The following is a 22,217-nucleotide window of genomic DNA, read 5'->3' as shown; positions in this document are numbered from 1 at the left end:
AACTTCCTGCAGTTCGGACGGTCGTGAGCAAACACAGCCTCATTTCTTGTTTGAACATCATCCTGTTCTGTCCTTGCATCCTGTTCTGCTTAAGTTGTTTTGTGCTCACTCAATACTTTTGACACTGAGGGGCTTCCGTACAACAGTTTCAAAAGGGGCAGATGAGAGAAACATGACCTGTCAGGTGTTATTAACCCCTGATAACAGCTTGTGTCCGGCGGCAGACTGACAACAGGATAAGCTGCACAGTAAAATGTCGTTTGGAGGAGCAGCTCCGTCATCACGTCTCGAGACTCCACCAAAAAGCTAAAAGCGAATGATTCCCTGCTGATTAGACGAGTGAAATCTTTGAACCAGATCAGACCTGCGCCCTGCTACAGCTGTCCCACACACCCTCCTCACACTGTCTGTGGGCGTGACCCCGCCCCCCGTACACGGTGCATATATTTACACAAAGATCGAGACGTGGAGGAAAAAACAAAGTGTGCTTTATCACCGTCGGTTCAGGATGAGAAATATCTTGATTTAAATACACGATTAAAAACAGGCAGCGCTGAAAGAGGAGAAAACAAGTCAGGGTGTGGAATAAAAAACTACAAAGCCCAACGTGTCGTGTGTGTGTGTGTGTGTGCGTGTGTAGATGTAAATGTTTGGTAATCTAAGTGCTTGTGTGCGTGCATGTGTGTGTGTGTGTGTGTGTGTGTGTGTGTGAGACACAACCTTTGGGAGGTAACAGAGGACTAAAGAAAGATGACACTGAAAAGAGGAAATAAAGACTACAGGTATGGCGTACTGTGCTGCCTGTTACGTGACGGCCTGAGCACAGACCCCCCCCTCCCTGCTCCCACCCAACCCCCGTGTCCTGATGAAGACCCCCCCTTCGTCCTTCCTCAGTCTTCAGTCCTCCAGGACGATGGGTTCGCTGGTGCTGGAGGGGAGCAGGGGCATGGCCAGGGGGCGGGGGGGAGGGGGCAGCTTGATCCGGACGAGGAGGTGAGGCTTCCTCGCTGCCCGACGCATCTCAGACTGAGTCAGGTGTTTCCTCAGAGCCCTGACGGAGGAGAGGACCACAACGATTTTTACATATTTATGGGTCTAAATGACGAATATATACAACAAGGTGTTTCCACTGACAGGCTCAGATTGTTCTTCTAAGTGTGTGACAACATGACAGAAAGGATCCCTACAGAGATAGACCTTTTTGTTACAGAGGAAGATGATTGTTTTAACCACACACAGACGTTACATCGCTCTCTGCAAACACACCAGACTCCATTCAGAAAAACACTGATTTAAGCTCACAGCAGACAGGAGCTGCTGTTCTGCTGCTGCCTCGATTGCGTAGTTTGTTTGCGCTCCTGTGTGCCTCTGTTGTTATAAATGGTTAGTTCCGATCCAACACAATATTTGTGTAACACAAACAAACTAACTGATTGTGGCGGTGGTAGATTAGCAACTCCCGTTTTCTGCTAGTTAAATGACTGTTTTTGTGAATGGAGTCTGGTGCTGCGTGATGACAGGAACAGTAAAACACACCTGGTGTCTTTTGTAGCCACAAACACCACCGGGTTTGGAGCCTCCCCCTGGCTGACCTTCTGCCTCTTGATGACCGACTGAGAGGTGGTCCTCATACCTGAAGTGTACGGCCTCCCATTGGCTGGGTAGGGCACCCCTGAAGCCTGTGAGCCAATGAGAGAGCAGGAGAGGCAATCAGACATGAGGAGCTGCAGGAGGGTTGAAATGTGTTCAAAATGCAGACATGAAAAACACATAGTAAACGTGTGTGTGTGTGTGTGTGTGTGTCTGTTTGTGTACTGACGCTATCGAAGCCTCTCTTTCCCAGCAGGCTTTGCCCCACCCGCGGCTGGCTGGCCTGGTTCCTATTAATGGGAGTCGACGGTCCTCGAGACGCCTTCAGTTTCAGAGGAGCAGAGATGGCTGCAGAGACCCAACAACAACACAACTCAACAACCAATCACAGTGGAGGAAAGACGGATCAGGAAGTGATGTCACATGACGCCTTCTCACCTAGATCCTTCACGATGGTGGCCAGAGACGGTCGAGGCACCACTTTGCTCTTCATAGGAGTTTTAGTGGCTTTGGGCAGCCGGATCATACCTGAGGACGCACAAGGACCAGACCTGTTATTCAACACACCTTCAGGCTGATCATGAAAAACATTCATTGTGTGTGTGTGTGTGTGTGTGTGTGTGTGTGTGTGTGTGTGTGTGTGTACGTACACTCGGCCTTGACGGCGTTGGCGTTGATGGAGGCGTAGGGCCGGCGTGCAGCGCGGCGAGGCTGCAGGATGTCCTCACACACCCGCCGGGCGATGCGGGTCAGCTTGGTGGTCTGCAGGATGAACGTCTGCCGGTTCTTGGCCAGCAGCTTGGCTCGCCCCTCGTTACGGGTGAACGGAGACAGACCCTGGACCTCCTGGCGGGTCATGTGACCGCGGGGGCCTGACTCCTGGAAGAAGGGACACCATGAGGACGCAGCAGAAACACTGACTTCTACTTCTTTGATAAAAAAACAACACTTCATGTGAGATGAGACAGTAGAGGCTTACAGAGCCAGCTCGAGCAGCGCCCTCTAGCTGTGTGGGGGTCTTCAGGCCTCCGTACTTCTTCCAGTAGATCCAGCAGGAGGCGCACAGTCTGCACTGCATGTTGGACGGCCCCCAGGCGTACCACTGAGGAGACTGGGCCGCTGAGGGGTGGGAGGAAGACGTACTGTTAACACCTCTTTGTATGAACCTGCTGGTCACCGGTGGGCAGGCGGAGGTGTCTCAGAACCCGACCAGCTCCAACAAAAACAGAAGTTCTTAAAAAGACGTGTACTTACTGTGGCAGCCCTCACAGCTGAGTCCCTTCTGGAAGCCTGCGGCCCCGTTCATCCCGGGTTTACTGCCCGGCACCATGATCTGGTTTGGGTTGGGTTTGGTGCTGAGGAGAGAGCAGAGAGTTATTCTGACTGAACTTTGACCTTAATAAAGGTTGCTTGAGAGGCGGGTTACAGATATACTCACTATGTGGGGATGTACACCTGCTTCAGCTTGCTGTCTGCCTCGGCTGCCTTTAGTCGTTTCTGACAGAAGAAAAGGGAACATGCAGTCAGACTGAATCTTTAAGAGCTTCATGCTGCTGTGTGTCTCACTGCAGACGTACCTGTTGGATGTAGCGGTCTGTAGTCTTCCACATGTAGTAAAACTGAACCACGCTGGCGAGAGACTTCCAGGGCAGCTGAGGGAGAAGAAGAAAACGTGTAAAGCATCAACACTCCCATTAATCAGCTTTTAACACAGATCCTGTACGAGGGGAAGAGGAGCTTACAAAGTCCTGGCGAATGTCGTTGAAGTCTTTGCCGTACTTCTCCAGCGCCTCCTCAAACAGCATGGCCTCCGAGGCGCTCCACTCCTCCATCTCGTCCCTGCAGAGCACCGGCCCCCCCTGAGGGACCAGCGTGGACATGGCCTTGGCCAGGTCGTAGTCGTTCTTCTGCAGCGTGTCCATCGCGTGGAACTGAGGGCAGAGAGACGGACATCATTTCATTTCCACTGGACTTAAACCAAGCTCTAGATTTAGGCTGTCGTATTAGCTGTGTGCTTTGCCTCCCTCACGTACTGCACACTGTTGCTTGTCTCCAGTAACAGATCAGATTAAAGAGAGTGAACCCGAAGCTTCAGGAGGATGTTGTACTGAGCTACACTTGTTATACATCACAGTGCAATCAGGTTTCATTAGTCACTTCTCAAACACAGCATGCAGAGATCATCTTCTTGACATTTTGGGGCATAATTGGATCAATCCAGTAGGAAACATCAGCACACATGCACACACAGACACAGAGAGTATCCTCACCAGCGTGATGTCTCTGGAGGCTGCAGCTGCACTCATGTGGAGGCTCGGCTGACGGATGGAGCTGCTGCAGTCCAGAGCGCGAGCGAACGTCCCCACAGCTCTGAAACAAACACACACACGTTTATCACTGACCTGAAACATCCAACAGAAACATCCTGCTCACAGGGCTCTGTGTTCACTGCTGGCTGTTCTGTACATGACCACTAGGGGGAGCATTTGGCTCATGCACTCAGTGGAGAGCAGCAGGACGATTCCCTCCAAAAACAAACCTCCTGTAGAGTTTGTAGATTAAACACGTTACAACACGTATTTATAACTTATCTTTATTTTTGCATCTTCACCTGTGATGTTTGTTACCTGCCTAAGGGACTCGAGATGTAAGATTAGCCTTCTTGCTAACTCCAGCAGGTTAGAACCCTGTGTTTTTACTCTGTCCCTGTTACTATAAATAACATCACATTAAAGAGAGAAGGTGACAGATCCTCGGGGTCATTACCTCGCCACCACCAGAAACTGGTCGATCTGGGGGTCTTTGAGCTGGTTGTCGGGGTCCCACACTTTGGTCTCCAGCTTCTCCTGGACCCGGGTGTCTGATTCACCTGAGAGACGAGACAGAACCAGGTTTAAGTGTTCCGTTTCTGCTTCATTTCTTCTGCTGAATAGATGTAAACAGTGACTGAAAGCTCCATCTCACCCTCTGCTAGCTTGTCGGGGATCTCCGCCTGGTACTTGGAGCCCACCCGGATCTCGCCCTGATCCGCCAGCAGCGTCTTCTGGACCGGGTCGAACACCAGCGAGTAGAAGAAACAGTCCTGCACAGAACACACAGGTTATAAAGGTTACAGCTGCTTTTTAAATTCACACACATCATTTGTTTTCCCTGCAGACAGAAGAACGGGCGGTGTCGTACCTCTTTGTCCAGGTATCCGGCCAACATGTCTGTTTCATTGAGGAGGGTGACGTTACATTTCCCCCTGAGGAGACACAGAGAGGACGTCTCAGACAAACGTACAGGTTCTCTACAGGCTCACGGGGACAAATATTATCCGATGAATCCTTTCAATAATCAATGATTATCAGTCAACCGTCAAGAGAGTTGCTAGTTGCAGCCCTGTAAACGTGTCTGTTCATTCACTTCTCCTCTTACTGTGTGTGTCAGGTGTGTGTGTGCGTGTGTCAGGTTTGTGTGTGTGTCTGTCAGGTGTGTGTGTGTGTGTCTGTCAGGTTTGTGTGTGTGTGTGTGTCAGGTGTGTGTGTGTGTGTGTCAGGTTTGTGTGTGTGTCTGTCAGGTTTGTGTGTGTGTGTGTGTCAGGTGTGTGTGTGTGTGTGTCAGGTTTGTGTGTGTGTGTCAGGTGTGTGTGTGTGTGTGTGTGTCAGGCGAGCTGCAGCTGTGACAGGAGCTCCTGTTAGAAACACGTACCGTATGTGAGTAGCAGGTAGAGATTCGAACTGTCGGGACAGGAAGAGTTCTCTGTGCTTGAGCTGGTGTTTCTGTTGTTCAGACAGCGACGGCTGCTTCGACTCCTCCTCGAACTCTTCTGCAAACACAAACAGAGTTAGTGATGTCTCGTTTGCTTCGAGGTCTAAAAAGCTAAAAGTTATTATGTTGACAGCAGGCTGAATTAAAGTTATTTATGCACACAGTTTACGTGCACACGCCCCCTGGTGGTCACGCTGCTCTGAAGGTTGTTCCCCTCATCGCAGACATTTCTCTCTCTCGCCCTCTTTTGCGTCTCTCACAGAAATATTGATTCGTTATCATTTGTTAGTTCACTCCGTGTCAAAACTTTATCTACCAATGTGTGTGTGTGTGTGTGTGTGTGTGTGTGTGTGTGTGTGCTGATAAGGGTCCAATAGTTTACAGTACACACTTGGTGCAACCCTTTTCCAGCGATTCTGATACCTGTATGGACAAATGTAGAGAGTAAAGGTGAGGCGACTCGTTTCTTGTGTTATTCACCATCATCTAACACTTCTGTGTAAATGAGTTGTGCACACTGAGAGCGCTGCACGTTTCCTTCTGCATCAAACCTCACACAGTGGAAGACCAGTGTGTCACAGATCATTTTCCTTTTTGAATGGTGACCTTTTGCTCACATCGGGATGTCGATACTGAAACAATCACTTTGCAGCCCTAATGAGGAACAGGATAAAGAGGCTGCCTGTTTGTGTCTGGTGTTATGGCTTTAAACCTCCGTACATGACGTTTATATTTTAATGTTCCGTCTGAGTTCATGTTTTCATTTGCTTTTGCTTTCTGTTGCAGCCGTTAACATCCTCTGTAAAACATTTCATTACAGTTCAAAGGTCATCACATGATCAGGTTAGTGCTCAAGGGGATTTTTTAAATTTGGACCTTTTTTTTTTCTTGCACATATTTGGGGTCCAAACGACTAATTGATACAAAGAGTTTTGGAAATGCCTCAGCAGGCAGCTCTGCAACAGGCTGTAGCGGCTGCAGCTTCATGCATGCGGGCTAGTTTAAGTACCACCAGACTCCATTCAGAAAAATGGCAATTTTACCTTGCAGAACATGGGAGTTGCTGGTCTTCTGCTGCCTCTATCGGTTCATTTTTTTATGTTATTGTGTGTTAAACAAATGTTGTGTTGGAGCGTCACAAGCCAGTTCAAACACCGAAGTCACACTATAACACAAAAAACCTCACCGCGGTAGACAAGCAACTAACATGTTCTGTGAGGTTAAATCAGTGTTTTTCTGAATGGAGTCTGGTGTGTGTGCAGAGAGCGATGTAACGTCTGTGTGTGGTTAAAACAATCATCTTCCTCTGTAACAAAAAGGTCTATCTCTGTAGGGATCCTTTCTGTCATGTTGTCACACACTTAGAAGAACAAGCTGAGCCTGTCAGTGGAAACAACAAGAACTGTTAGTGGACGACCTTTGATCTGGAGCGGTTTGTCTGCAGGGACGTCTTTGCAGTTACCCAAAAACTTTTTCTACCTTTCGGTGATTTTGACCTCAAAATATGTAAAGACAAGGCCCAGGTGTAAAAACACCAGAATTACCCTGAAAGACTTGTGCAAGAAACATTTGACTTCACACAGTGCACTTGATCTTTGCCATCCGCTACAGTGCACAGGCCCACAGACACACTTATTAATGGACTCACTGTAAAACATTGTTTCAGATCACCATGTGACCCCAGCTTTCTGCCAATAACAGCTCTGAAAAAAATGAACCCATGGGCAGCTCCGTGTGTGTGTGTGTGTGTGTGTGTGTGTGTGTGTGTGTGTGTGTGTGTGTGTGTGTGTGTTTGGCCACTAGATTGCGCATTCCTAATTTCAGGCGGGTGAGTAATTTGTTGCGAGCAGGAGGGGCGGGACTAGACTGCTCCATCTCCGTGGACTCCGCCCCTGCACTCAGCCACAGGAAACCCTGTCAGTGAGGGCAAGAGAGAGAGCGACACGCAGAGAGATAGTGAGCGAGAGGGACGGGACCTTAGGCCACACCCCTTTTCTGTTAACCTCTCTAACCCCCCTCCTCCTCCTCCTCTTCCTCCTCCCCTGTCCGGCTAGTCCCTGCCAGACAAAGTAGGAAACCCTGTGTACCAAACCTGAGGCGCCCATCCCCCCCCACAACATGTATCCCCAACTCCCTCCACACACACACTCACATGCACACACATAAGACAAAACCACACACACAAAAAAGGAGCGACAGACACAAGGCGAGTCAGATTAACCCTTGGTGTGCCGTGGCCCTCGGGGACAGATCAAGGGCCTTTTGTTCTGCACAGAAAACTGTGTGTGTGTTTGCATGCGTGTGTGTATTTGCGTGTATACGGAGGAGGAAGAGGAGGAGATCATTAATTAAAAAAATGAGTCAGATAAATGAAGGTTTAGTGCAGATGAGCCGCAGCAAAGAGGAAGCAGGTACATGTATCACACATGCAGGACGGGACCTGATCAGACCAGAACACTCGGCAGGACCAGGCTCTGTTAGGAACCTTTATTATGTTCATTCTGACAGGAATTCAATTAAAATCTGTTTTTTAAAACACTTCTAATTTACAATATGACGCTGCTAATGTTAGCCACTTGTTAGCACGTGTTTTCAGGCTGCAGCAGCACAAACTTCTTCTATTTGAGGTGCTGCTGCTTTTGGTTGCAACAAGCTTTACACTCGACCTGCACGTAGGAGGACAATCTGCAATGTGTGATAACACCTTTCAATACTGAGATGACTATGTGACGTGCCATATTCAAATAAAAAAATTAAACTATGTCGGTTTAACAAAGTGCCCGTGCTTTTAACAGGTCGTCCCTCTTGAATGTAAATGATTTCCAAACAGCTAAAGCGATATGTTTTTGTTTGCCATCTGTGAGCGAGGCTCGTAATTGCCAAGAAATGAACACGACTCTTTCTGAGAAAAGCTGACAAATAGCTGGTGCGACAATGGTTCGAATGCACGCTCCGTGTGTCCAGGGCTCCCTCTGATCCATCAAATGTTCGTATGTGGAGGGGAATGTTTTATTTATCACAATTAATGCAGCCTCTTGAGACGTGTTTACTGTGCGTGTTCATATCGATGTGACGATGAAATTGCGATCTATCGTGCAGCCCGACACCGGACAGTGGTTTGCTCTGAGTCAGACGCTGCAAACTGAACCACTTCCAGAAGCATGAGGGCGTCAGTGTTTCCCACCGACTGAAATATACTCGTGGTGGGAGCCGGGGGAAAGGGCCAGCTGTACCTGTCGGCACAAAAATGGTCTACCTGGTCTTTGCAGAACAACTTTCAGTAGGTGAAACCTCCCACGATAGCAGAACGAACAGGTAGGGGAGGGGCTAGAGCGAGGGGCGATTGCTAGTTAATCAATCGCGGATGGCGTCGTTCTCTCAGACGGATGAAAAAAATGTGTGGGAAACCCTGCCCTCTACAGTTTATCAGTCTGCAAACACAAATTGTTTTGTGTTGCTGTGTGACAACGTGCTCACAATAAAACGGTCACATATGTGTTTAGGGCTCCTGTGAGCGTCTGTGTGGTGAAACTAATAAATAACGACTCATCATCATCACCTGTCTCAGACAGAGGTGACACCGTACGAAACGAAAGAGAATCTAAAGAAATGAGTCATGTTTGTTTGACGTCATAAAAGAATAAACACATAAGAGGCTGCAGGGCTTCCAGCACGTGATTCAAATATAATGAATATTTTTAGTCTTAGACGTTTCCGCAAATGACCAGCGAGCTAACACCTAGCATGTGTGTGAAGCTGCATGAGGAAAGAAGCTGCAAAGATGCATCCATCTTGAGGTGTGTGTGTGTGTGTGTGTGTGTGTGTGTGTGTGTGTGTGTGTGAAGACGTCTTTGTCTTGAGCACTGCGGGCAGGAGGAGGGAGGGGATTGGTTCTGGTATCAGGGTGGGGGTAATGAGTGAATGTGATCAGGCTTCAGCAGTCTGAATGCTATTAGCACCATCCCACCACCTCCACCTCCACGGCTCTCTGATCACACAAGGCAGCAGGAGACGGAGCTGATAGGCTGGATCAGGCTGGGGTGGGGGGGGCACGGCAGACACCACATACTGAGAATACTACAAATAAATCTGCTTGATATTATTATTATGTTTTAGCCTGTAAATGACTCGAAACGATTAAAAAAGCAGCTCCAGACACCGACACAGTGTGATCTAAGTTTTGTTTTACGGTGCTGTCACAGAGTGGTAGGTCGTCTCTCATAGATGATCTTTGGCTGGGCTGCAGAGAGCGCTGAGTCGAGACAACAGCCAAGATTAAATTAGTTGTGTCATCAAGTTACCCACATGATTAACATTAATTATTGACACATGGCCGGTGAAAGTGACAACATTAACCGTCACTTTGACCGGCTGCAGCGACGAGCTGCTCGCTGAGCGGTTTGTTTCTGAGTCTTTACAGAGTTTACCGAGCGCTGTCAGATCTCTGAGTCACCACTGTCACAGAACCATCTCTAAATACACTCTGCACTCTCAAACCTTCAATCTGAAGCAGCAGCAGCGACACGCTAACAGAGCTACACTTCAGAACTCAGCATTGGACCCAGAATTAAGAAACTTTTCTGGTGTACTGTTTTTATTGGACTCAATGGGCGCCATCTTTATCCCTGAGCAACTCCCTCAAAACATGTTCTCTCTCTCTCATTGTGTCGTCTCATCACTTCCTGTATCTAAGCTGTGATCTCAAGTGTTTCCTGATCTTTGTGTGAACCTGCAGCCTGACTGTGACTTCACACACACACATCATTCTGTTTGTTCTTTGTCTTTTTTGTTGAAACTTGTAGCTCTACTGCTGCACGGCTGCAACCGACACCAGACTTCCTGCAGATTTTCAAAGTAAAGTTACCTGACAGTTGATCAGTTCTTTAGACAGACTTTTAGATTTACAACAGAGCAGAAGCGTGCACTGCTACATCCTGCAAACCCAAACCCACCTGAGTGAAACACCCTGGTTTAAGGGAGGCCAACATCCAGGTCTTTACATAAAATCTGTTTTTTTTTTAAAGTTTGATTTAATTGCCGTCTTTTTGTCTTGACTAAAAATAGACAAATATGTCCAAAACGATGACTTATCTCCTAAAGACTAATGTTTCAGTTGACTAAGGCCCTGTGTCCACAAAGTGCCTTTTCTGAGCGCCAGCGTCTTTTTTGTGCGGCCGCTCTGAGCGCTTCGAGTTGAAAATCTCTTTTCAGAAAGGCGCCGATATATCGCAACCAATCAGATGGGGCGCCTCTCATCACCCTGGTTACCACCAAACATGGAGGAGCAACTTGTTTTGGCCGTTTCTGTCGGAGCTGTACATATGACAAACAAACAGCAGAGACGATAGAGACCGAAAAGCCCGTTTGTGGGAGCAGATCGGCCGGACGCTACATGTTGCTGCTAAGTGTTGTGCTTTTATCGCCCTACGCGCTGTAAGCTTGTTGTTAGCTGTGTGCTAAGTTAAACTTATTGTTGTCATAGAAACAAAACCCACCACTCTTTTCTCTCACCGCACTAGCGCTTCACCCGAGCGCCCTGTGGACACGGGGCCTGAACGAACCACAATGTCTCCAGGATGAATAAATATGACTAAAACAAGCAGAGACTTTAGATCTCAGGACTCGGACCAAGCATCATCTAAAGAAAGCTGACAAAAAGCAACTAATCCGACCACAGTGTGTCCACACCTGTGAGCAGAATTAGTCCACACAGCATATTTGTGGATTCTAATAGAAGCAGTAGAAGCAGATTTTAAAGCCTATGTAACATGTCCCTGTAACTGCTCCCTTCCTCCATCAGCCCTGAGCCTCAGACAGCACTGATGGTGTTACTTTCTCTCACATCAGCTCTGCTGTATTTTAGCCCATGAAAGCTGAAGAGGAGCTTTGAGCCTTTATGAGAAACACAAAGAGCAGCGGCTTCATTAAAAGGCAGCGAGCCGAATCGCAGCAGCTCTCACAGAGTGGAAAACAAAGAGCAGGTTCAGGACTCACTGGCGTTGCTGTCAGCCAGTGTGTTGAGGTTTCCTGAGATGTCTCGCCTCCTGAACAGACACACCACCTTCGCCTCCACGTTCCCATTGGCCGTCTGTGAGAGGAGAGGCAGAGGTTACACTTCAGCATCATTATTAATTATATAATCTAACAGGTTATTTCTCCGTCTGTCAACAGTTTGACGTGTTACATTCACTCAGAGTTCATCAGAGCACCAGCAGACATCTTTTACACATCGTTCATTTCGGTTCTGCTTTTTATCTGGACCGATCCTTTGCATATTATTTGTACAAGCCAAAATAAATATGAGGTAAAATCCATCACAATTATCAGCAGATGCAGCCTGTGACTCCATCATATCTGCACCAAACACTCACTAATCGTACAAGCAACAACGCATACAGCGAGCACCGTCTGTGTTCTTTGCTTTGTGCGGAGAGTCGTTTTAATAATCTTTCATCATATGGAAACTTTCTAATCATCCCAGCTAATAACTGTTGATGCTAAACTAAATAAACTGAGCATATCCTTAAAATGAATAAAAACATAATCATTCATGTAACAGCGTTTATCTTTGATAAAGCTCAAACTGTGAAACAGCATTCTTATTTATTCTTATCACAGCGTTAATAAATGTTCTGTTTTGTTAGCGGGTCTATTTGAAACACTGAAAGGGGGACATAGATGACAGCTGTTTGACACGTCTGAAAACTAGTGTTAGAAGCTGTTTTTGTTCAGATAGAGCCACATAGCTCTGAAGCATCTTCTCCTTCGGAGGTGTCCAACTTTAACTCCATGCAGACTGAACAGGGTGTCCAGCTGGTGACTGTAAAAGTCACTTCAGCGTGCTGTTTGTAAGATTCTTACAACCCAAAGATTTAATCTGAAGATGTTCATGTAAATAAATGTCTGTAAGTCTCTCTCTCTCTCTGAATGAGGTAACACATGGTGACTGAGCCTATGGCCCACTGATGAAAGCCTTTCATCTGCAGTATATAGTATTATTATGGGCTGGGTGTCTGTGGCGGCGCCCAGTTAGTGACACGTTTTCCATCAGCCAGCAGTGGTTGGTCTGCCAGAGAGGGTAGGCGGAGCTAAGCGGCTGCTTTTCCGCTCTCTGCAAGTGTTGTGAGTAAACGGTAATCTACTATGGCTGAACAAACAAAGAAAAGATGGATGACTACAGATACAACTTCAACAAGAAGTGAAAATCCAAAGAAGAAGAAACAAACTCGACGCTCAGATGAAGCAAACAGTCTGAAAAGGAAAGCGACCGTCAGCCAGGAAAATCAAGAGTTACAACCGGAGCCGACCGTGGACGTCTGGTTAAATTGTTCCGACCGCATTTACTGTTTATCATCAAAGCTGTCGCCAAAGAAAAGTGAGACCTTTGAGATTAGAACTTAATTTAAGAAAAAGAAAGAAAGGAGAATTTATTGAGCCCATCTTTCAATCTTTTGTTCAGTGCTGAGAATAAAGTCGAACCTTTACATTTGTACAATCAGAGAACAGATCAAGCAGACTGAAAAGCTTCAAAATAAAAGTCCTAAATTCATAATGGTGCAGGTCAAAAAGTGAAAAAAATCCCTTCACAAATGTTATAAATGGATTATGACACTTTAACAAGAGAAGCCAATGTGCTGCTGCACACAGCTGGTCCTTTTAAGATATCCCTCCAACAGCTGTCACCCACGTGTTCCCTCATACTGTATGAAAGTCCCAGCACGGTGCCCACAACTAGCCGATGTTAGTTAGCCACACTGAGGGACATTATTTCTATTTACCACCATTGAGTCAAGGTCAAAGTTCATGAACTTCATTAGAGTGTTTCTGGAGGACGGCCTCACTGGTAATTGACTGATTGTGGTGAAAGTGGATCAAATTGTGCGGTTAAAATGCTCTTTCTAAACGCTGTGATGTTCCTGATGGAGAGATCGTTTACATGCTATTGCTAACATTAGCTAGTTAGCTAAGTAAGTGCCTGGAGCACTGGGGAGATGTTGGGGTCAACACAGCTTGCATGCGAGCTTCAGACCGCAGGAAGGAAACAGAATCATGTTGGTTTACAGCAGCTCAGACTCGGGGGACGAGGGAGACATGGAGGGAGCTAACGGGAGGTCGGCTGTAAGCGGAGGCCTGAGCGGGAGCTGCAGCGAGGTCAGATCGGGGGTGTCTGGAGACAAGACATCCACATCTGTTCTTCCCACTCAGAAGTGCTAGAAGGTCTATCTGTTTGCCATAGTAATAGGATATTAAGAACTTACTCTAAAACAGGAAGTAACATCAGAGGCACAGCGGCCCGGTGATGGTGTATTTCTCCATCACACAGCTCACTGTAGTTAGCATGTGACGGTTTATATGGTCTTTGCTCTGCTCTCTCCTCTTAACATAATGTTATCAAATCACTTCCACAGTCCTGGAACTGAATCCTCCACAGTTAATGTGATGATGGATTTCATTCTGGCCGGACCGACTGTGATCGTACGCTGACAGAAAGCAGCAGCACGCACTCTCTGCCTCCCTCTGCACACCGGCCCGCATCTCTCTGTCTGACTCTCCATTCATTGTGCTGAGCAGCCATTAGCACTCAGGACGCTGCAGTCCTCCTGGTGCTCAGCACAAGCCCTTCAAAGTAAGAGTGTTACATAAATGAGCTTAATCCTTTGACTGGGAAACAAGCCTGTGTCATATGCTGCTGCTGCTGTTATATAAGAGGCTCCTGTACCAGTGTCCTGTCATCCATCGGCCGCAGTTTACCAACACAGGCCAGGAGACGCTGTGTGTGTGTGTGTGTGTGTGTGTGTGTGTGTGTACAGGATGTTGACAGGAACCTGATGTATGATTTATTAGCCTTAATTGCTGTGAAGTAAAGGTAAATCTTTTGCATTATTGCGTTGCATATTTGTTGATGTCCTCACGTTGCCGTGTCAAACATGGTCAAAAAAACACTGGCTGCAGGAGGACACAGAAACCTGGCTGATTAATGTCTGCATGATCCTGCTGGATCTGATCATTGTTTGTGTTAAAGCAGAGGATTCCCTCCTTTTACATCAGCTAGTTGAACGTTCGTTGAGGATTTCACGACTCTACCTTACTGCAGTGTAAAAAGTCAGCACACACAACCTCACGCCGTGTGTGTGCTGCAGGTGTAGCCTCTAAAAGGAAACACGGCACGTTTATGTAGCAACAGCACTCACCAGCATCGGGACGAGGTGCTGTCGATAACGGGAATGCTCTCACTTATATGCCACCTCACGTAACCGAGCGTCTGCCTCGATCATCCCGCTGACATGATGTGACGGCAGCAGGGTCACATGCTTGTTTACGGTTTACAGGCAGGTGACACACAAGCCCTTTTTACTCTGCGGTTCCTCCTCAGCGCCGCAACGAAGCTCCGCCGTCAGGCAGCTTTCGCCGTTTTACATCGGACCAAGCAACGCCGGTGTAAAGTCGCCTCTGTGTGTCACGCCTGCTGTTTACACAGACGCCGTTTCTCCTCTGATGCCGGCTCAGAGGTGGAACGACTTCGCCCCACCTTTACGCCTCCGTGCGTTCATGTTTTTACATACAGAATTACTTTTGGATAAATATGTTTTGTTTGTTTATTTAGCAACATTGGATGGAAATGGATAAAATGTCATCAATTATTACGTTTCATCGACTTAAATAACCTTTTAATTTGGGTTGTTCAGACTGTCGACCATTTCTATCTCAGCACTGTAAGGGTTAACACACCAGCTGATCCACAGTTGTCTGTGTTGATGATATGAGCTTAAACACACAGTCTGGTTATGGTGCACATGAAATCCAACAGTTTAACAGGATCAGAAAACCCACCTTGTTGAGCTCTTCTATTCTGCGGATCATGTACGGGTTGCTGGAGGAGTTTTCAAAGTACACATAATCTGCAAAGCAAAGAAAAAACATCACATTAAAATCAGATCACATTGGACACACAGCAGCAGGTTAATCCTCCTCGGACAGACACCAGCTCGGGTTCTGTTCCTGCACACTCTCTGCTGCATTTGGCAGAGCCGCACACATTTGGCTCACCTGGTGGACAGAAACCCTTCAGCCTGACACACAGCTCTAACTGAAGCCCGTCTGTGCAGCAGTGTGACGCTGTGAACTCAGCCAGACTCTGCCAGCTCGGTAAGTGGACTGGTGTAACGTGAGCTCCAGGAAAGCTCTCGATCGGGCTGCACACCGATTCAATTTGTAAGTTAGAGGTGAGAAGTGATGGTTCGTATCGTGCACGGATAGTTACTGCACAGTGTTAACAGTGTTAGCATGTAGCTGTGTTTAGCTCTCCTGTGACCAACATGTTTCATTTCTCATTTTCACTCTCATCCACAGTTTGCTTTTAAAATATATTTTATGAGTCTGTTTTCTGGAGAAGCTTAGGAGACTTCTCTAAAGGTCAAGAGGTCAGCAGCAGGCAGGCTGAGAGCAGCATGACGGTGAGATGAGCCAGCAGCCTGCAGAGAATTCAACCTTCACTTTAAAAACACAACACAAATCCTAACATCAGAGCTCCACACGCCGGCTACAAGGAGGCGAATCCCAGTGAGGATGAAGCAGGCGTACGAGTAGAAGGACTTCCTTATGACTCCTCTTTACACAGCTGACTGTATCAGAGACGGGGAAGTGGAAGGGAAAGGGCAGAGGAGACCTGGAGCCTCACAGGTGTGGTGAAAAGGTGAATCCTGTTTTGACACTATGTGATAAATGCGTGCATATTTTCCTGTTTTATCAGGAACAGAAAAACTCATGTAAACACACAGAGTGGATGACAGATGGCTGGGCTTATAGTGTGATCACATCTCAGCCAGGGGGAAATGACACCTGCGTAACAAGGTGAAAGGTCACCTGACTCCACCTCTAACTGCTGACTCAAGTCGTCCACCAGATAGCTCCGGCTCAGCCCGTACAGAAACACTTCTCACCTGAGAAGCTGCATGTTAACTGAGAAGCTCCACCTGCCTCATTTCAACAGCCAACTTTTCATTTACAAAACAGAAACCAGCCAATGTTATTGTTTGAACAATCACCAAATGTCACCTCGATTATAAAGTAATATTTGTCAAACCTAAGACAGATATTGGTCAGTGTCCCTCATGTCTTATTTCATTAACCCTTTCTACACTCTGCGGTTCCGCCTCCGCGTCGTAACGAAGCTCTGCCGTTATGCCGCCTTTTACAATGAACGATTTCGCCCCACCATTCTGCCTCCGTGCGCTTTACATGAAAGACGAGGCGTAACAGAGGTGTAATAATCCCGCCTTGACCTGGCAGAGTAAAAGGGGCCAGTGTCTACAACGGACAGCTGAGAGTTTGTGTCATTTTGATTTTCAGAGTCAACAATAATCTGTAAAACCTTTACGTTAGAAACAAGATGAGGCTAGCTGCGGCTCGTTTTCAACACTTTGTCAGGCACATCCAAAGTAGCAGAACTTTGAAAGCTTGGTCAACTCAGACTCTTTTCTTCAACTAACTTCAGCTCAACTATAACAGGCACGTCTACAGAGGAAGCAGAAAATATCAATCTGGGATCAGAAAAGCTTTTTTTCTTAAAGAAATACTTAAACCGATTAAGCGATGGTCAGAAAGAATTGTTGCAGCTCTATAAGTGAAGAAATCCTAAACAAGGGTCCTTTAATACGCGACAAATATTCCACAAAAAACAAATAACATTTGAGATATTTGTCACATATGAAAAAATGCATTTATGTAATATGAAAATGCTAGGGTGCAAAGGTCAATGTCAATCAAAGGTGTTGAAAATCAGTATACTATCATTTAACAGCTTAACAAGAAACACACACTCCGCCCATATACGAATCAGCACCTTCAAACAGCCTCACATTAAACCGTGAGGCGCTCACACACTGCAGGAGGACCAGGCTGGATGTGTACTGTTAGTCTCATTTTATGCACATCAGTCAGTAATTTATGCAAAGCACTAAAAAGAGGGCGTTGTACTTTTAAAGTGTAATTACTTGGTTGTTTTTATGACTTTTAGTAAATATGTTGAGATTTAATGATTACGTGCTCACAGCACCAGCTGCTGACAGCTTTAATAGAGACTTCAGCCTTTAAACACCATATTGATGGAACCTGCCAGTCATTATCACAGACACAGAGCTTCTGTTGTGCCGTTTGATGCAGCTCTCACAGCTCCACGTCAGGCTCCATCTGGTCCTCCCACGAGCAGGGACACCGAGCCTCAGGAGGACTTCTGATGCTTCACCACGAGCAGAGACGGGGAGAGGAGGATTCAGACGGAGAGAGGAGAATTCAGACGGAGAGAGGATTTCTTGCTCTACTTAGCACAGTGACGGGGAGCCCGAGCACAGAGGCATCACCTCCTTGTTCACAGCGAAGGAACACAACAGCAGCACATTACATAACACGGGCAGAAGCACCAAGAGGGGATCTGCACTCTCATGTGCCTGACATGACTAATTCTAGCTCAAAAGACACAGTGATGGAGGAAGGAGGAGGTTATATTCGTTTATAATCCAGCCTGGTGGGACAAATTAAACACTGATCCTGTTCCAGCAGAACTAAGGGGGGACTGATGGATCAATAATCCAGGAAAAAAACACTGGACTTGAGGGTTCAAATCACACACACACACCTCCGCTAAGGCTTGCATCCGCCATAATCACATTGCCTTTGAAAGGGTTTTATGTTAATGTACAGATTTAAGTGTCAGTGGGTTGAAAGGAGGATCTATAAAAAGAGTGTGTGCACTGAGGCAGCTGTGTGTGTTTGTTGTGGACGTACGCGGCTGGAGTGGCGCAGTGTGAAGGCTGCTTGAGGGTGAATGAAGAGGAGGAAGCCCTTTGACTAATCTCTGGGGAAGATAATGATCTTACATGCAGGCTGAACACTGTGTGCTTCTGGACGACTGATGATACAGGCGCCTGTTCGTACGGAACCGCCTGCACCAGCTGCAAATACATGCATCCTTACTGAGCGCTGAATGCATGGACAGGTTAACAACACTTCCATTAGCAGATACATTTCTTAATTATTATTTCTGCATTACACAACCAAACAACTTGTTAACCTTGCTGCTGTGTGGGCTACTTAAAAATACATTTCTGACTCATTACATAATCATATGCTCGTTGCTAAATTATATGGCTAGATTTAGCATCACACGCTAGCAGTTTAATTGCTCCATCACGCTGCTTTCCTGCTGTGGAAAATCCACCAAACACACATGACCCAGCAGCCGGCAAAAAGAACAACTCTGCCTGGGAGACCCCGGAGGTCTGAGCAGCCACAGAGCAGCAGACTGGATCTGGACTGTTGACTGTACACACAAGATACACACCAAAACACTCCGGCTTCTTCCAGGTCAAACACATAACTTTAAAGTGCGCACTGGACAACAGTCGTCACACACACCATTAGACTGTGCAAGTGTGCAGCTGATGGGATATGGAGTTCATTTGTAACCAGAAAAACCACAAGACCAGAAAGGAATCAATTAAGAAAAAGTACAGGTCAGAGGTCAATGTAAACAAAGGTACAGTCACATAAGCCTAAAAACTACAAGAGCTGCAACCATTTATCAATTAGTCAAATATCAAATACATTTTAAAATTCTATAATTCGTTTCAGCATTTTTTAAAGAAAAATAATCAACACCTTAATAATGACCTGATTATCTATCAGTCTGTAACTTCCACTCATTACAGCATCATACTAACCAGTGCACAAACTGACAAAGATGCACAATGCAAAAACAAAGCAAACATTTACACTGCATACATTCTTTACTACACTATTCGACCAAACAGAGTATTAACAATACGCACAGTTATATGCATGCTGCATATTACACATTAGAGTTAAATCAGTATGACCTACATAGTCCACACACTGATGTATGACCTTACACAGCGATAAGCCTGTCCCACTGTCTGTCCAGCCATCCCTGCAGCCACAACACCATGCTCAAAAAAGGTACACCAAGTCCTAACATCACTATCAAAGCCCAGAGACAATACACGGCGCTCACAAGCACCGAAACGACACACAGTGAAGCACAGGTACACTTGTACTTATGGAGAGATCAATGAAGCGGGGAGGAAAAAACAGGAGAGGAACTATAGCTGTTAGTCTCAACCGGCGTTTCATTTTTCTCTCATTTAATGATGACTAAATTCCCATGATTGGAAATTAAGTGTTAGCGAAATGAGTGAGGTGAAAATATATATATTTTACCATTTCAAAAGGCAGCTGCTATTTATTTTGTGTACATTAATGTTAAATATTTATTCAAATTTAATATCGCTAAGATGCTGCGATTCCTTCCAGTGGCAAAGTAGTAACAGTGCATGATATGAGAAGTCCAACTAGTAGCAAGTTAGCTAACTTAGTTCAGTTTTTTCAGGAATTAAGCGCTAAATTGTGTGTTTTCCCTGCAAGTGTTTCTTACTGTTAGCTAAATTACAAAACGAAGTCGTAACTCGTAGAAAAATAAACACTTATTTGCTTGTTTTTCCACTAGTAATCGCGACTGTTAACATATACAGTACGTAGCTACCGCTAAGCTAACAAAACTTAGCAATCAAAGTTAGCTCGCACGGCTAACGCTACCCATTGCATACGGTGTGATATGGCGGAGGCGACAATGAAATTAACCCGCTGCACCGACAAGGCTAGCCCACCACCTCGAGCAAAGTACGACAGACGCTGGTAGTATATGTTGGATGCTGACCTCTGAAAAGATAGGAGCTAATGCTAACTAGCACTGTGGTCAATTCCAGGACGGTACCATATTTACACATTTCGGTTACTTTGCCTCCTTGCAGCCACAGATATAATTCAGCAAACTCTAGTTTCCACCAGGCTGCTTTTATTATAAATTAAATAACCAGTTATATAGTCGGTTCACTTTGCTCAGTCCGCCCGCGGTGGGGTAACGTACTATGGTGAAGGAAACTATGTCTGAAATCGGTTGTGAAGTTGATATCTTCATTGAATTATTGCAACGTAACGTACTATATTCAAGAAAGAATGCTTCCGGGTAATAACAGCTGTCTATAAACTAAGTCATAACGCTGGGGTTTATTACATATACCCACTGGCTGAGTTTCTACATTGTTGGATGTTTTAATAGATTTGACGTCCCTCTAGTAAAGAGTGAACGGATGCTAGCTAAGAGCTAGCATTAGTTAGCTTCTAACCGAACAGACAGCTAGCGGCTAAAGCTAAGCAGCATTGTGTTAACTTCCAGGACGTTACATACCGACCGCCAATAAATTACGGTTGCTTCGCTTACTTGCAACTTTATATATAGGCTATTCTGCAAACTCTAGTATCCACTAGACAGCTTTTATTTTGAATTAAGTATCAACTTTCAACCGGTGCACGGTGCTCATCAGCAGCCCGCGGCGGGGTAACGTATTTTGGTCAAGGAAACTAGTCTGGATATCACGCAAATCTGTTGTAAAAGTTGATATTTTCTATAAATGAACACTGCTTGGTGTATTATATGTGCACAGGATCGCTTCCGGGTAATCACAACTTAGTACAAAGTCATAACGTTAGAGTTATTAATATTTGAGCAGTGTGAGTCAGATTACATTGTTGGATGTTTTAATAGATTTGACGTTCCTCTAATAAAGAGTGAACGCACGTACAGACGCTAGCAAAGAGCTAGCATTAGTTAGCGGCTAGCCGCACAGACAGCTAGCGGCTAGCTAGCCAACTAGCTGTCGAAACGAACAATCACGTTGTAGGGGGTGTCTTAAAAATATTAAACATTCCTTACCTCCCACTCGGTACATATTGGCCGCCATTCTCTCGTCACCTTTAGAAAAGCAGTCCCGGGTAATTCCCCGCTCGGGCAGAAAAAGGTCGATGGGGATCTATTTTATTCCTTCATTTATCGTAGACACCCCCGCCGTGAAACAAAGCCGGCTCCGGGCACTGCGAGCCGAGCTGTGGCGGGTAAAAAGTTGAAACTTTCCGTTTGTAATGTTCCGGAGGTTATCCCCAAAAATTCCAAGTCTTTGTTTTCGGTCCCTCAGACGACCTTCCTCTCCTCTTCCTCACTCACTCACTCATTCACTCACAGCTAGCCTGTATCTTACTCCACTCTTCCTCCCATCCTCCGCTCCCAGCTTCATCCTCCTCTTCTTCACCTCCGCTCAGTTCAGCACACACACACAAAACACACACTCACTGGCCCCCTTCGTTCGTGCGCAAATCGTCATCTTCGGACATTATCGACAATCTCCGGTATCACACAATTAACTTTATTACTCGCCCTGGTTTAATCAACAAACTGTTAATTATAAGAATAATAAGAAATAAAAAGTCATATAAAACATTTAATCTACAAGTGTTTAACTTACAGCGGCTTAAAAGTGATTCCCATGAGACCAACAGATTATGTATAAAATAAGGTTTAAATATGCAGTTAGCACATATTACACATGAACACAGAGTTAAGGGAGTTGAGTTATTGTCAGATCAGCAAAAAGCAGGAAACAGGGAATGTAAACATACACCCTTCAAAATAAAACGCTGAAATCAACAAGAAACTACTTTATATCAGAAGGTGATTTTGCATGTCAGATTGTCTAATTTGAGTATCTTTTCTAGTATTCCCCGTCTTATTCTTAAGCCAAATTGAAAAGTTTATTATACCAAGTCACACGCAAGACAATTTTCTCTATTTAAACTTATGAACCTTTAAGTCAGGTATGGTTGTTATTACAGCAGATAAAAGTTTCAAAAGTAAAATTAGTCAGTCATAAGACTCCAAGTCAAAACCTAAACCATCTTTATTATAACATAAATTAACTATTCGATATTTAAATGTATGCCATTGTACGTACTGAATATTGCACAATTTA

General features: G+C 45.7%; 1 protein-coding gene across 2 annotated transcripts; it reads right to left on the bottom strand.

Annotated features, from left to right (window-relative positions):
- Positions 1–879: 879 nt before the first annotated feature.
- On the bottom strand, positions 880–21,510 carry mta2 (metastasis associated 1 family, member 2). Of its 2 annotated transcripts, none has more exons than XM_069671975.1 (18): positions 21,128–21,510; positions 15,172–15,239; positions 11,335–11,428; positions 5,281–5,398; positions 4,771–4,834; positions 4,555–4,672; positions 4,357–4,459; positions 3,861–3,960; positions 3,333–3,521; positions 3,168–3,242; positions 3,029–3,087; positions 2,845–2,945; positions 2,570–2,709; positions 2,241–2,469; positions 2,029–2,118; positions 1,820–1,938; positions 1,537–1,679; positions 880–1,051 (listed from the first exon to the last, which is right to left on the bottom strand). In XM_069671975.1, exons 1-18 carry the CDS (start codon positions 21,153–21,155, stop codon positions 898–900), a joined length of 1,992 nt encoding a protein of 663 aa, XP_069528076.1. In that variant the 5' UTR covers positions 21,156–21,510; the 3' UTR covers positions 880–897. The 2 variants fall into 2 exon arrangements, with proteins under 2 accessions (XP_069528076.1, XP_069528078.1); XM_069671977.1 differs by having other exon boundaries at positions 4,771–4,799; positions 21,128–21,149.
- Between the last annotated feature and the right edge of the window lie 707 nt (positions 21,511–22,217).

The sequence above is a fragment of the Semicossyphus pulcher genome, unplaced genomic scaffold (genome assembly GCF_022749685.1).
Source record: "Semicossyphus pulcher isolate SPU_LCO1_2020_fin unplaced genomic scaffold, fSemPul1.0.p SCAF_21, whole genome shotgun sequence".
Taxonomy (NCBI): Eukaryota; Metazoa; Chordata; class Actinopteri; order Labriformes; family Labridae; genus Semicossyphus; species Semicossyphus pulcher.
The sequence above is the reverse complement of the archived record's forward strand: the minus strand, read 5'-3'. Positions and strand labels throughout refer to the sequence as shown.

Excerpts from the sequence above, each read along its gene's own strand:
- mta2 (XM_069671975.1), bottom strand. The coding sequence starts at position 21,155 with ATGGCGGCCAATATGTACCGAGTGGGAG. Across the intron at positions 15,240-21,127 it reads CAATATGTACCGAGTGGGAG|ATTATGTGTACTTTGAAAAC; the intron begins GTAAGGAATGTT and ends TTTGCTTTGCAG. Across the intron at positions 4,673-4,770 it reads CCGGATACCTGGACAAAGAG|GACTGTTTCTTCTACTCGCT; the intron begins GTACGACACCGC and ends TGTTCTGTGCAG.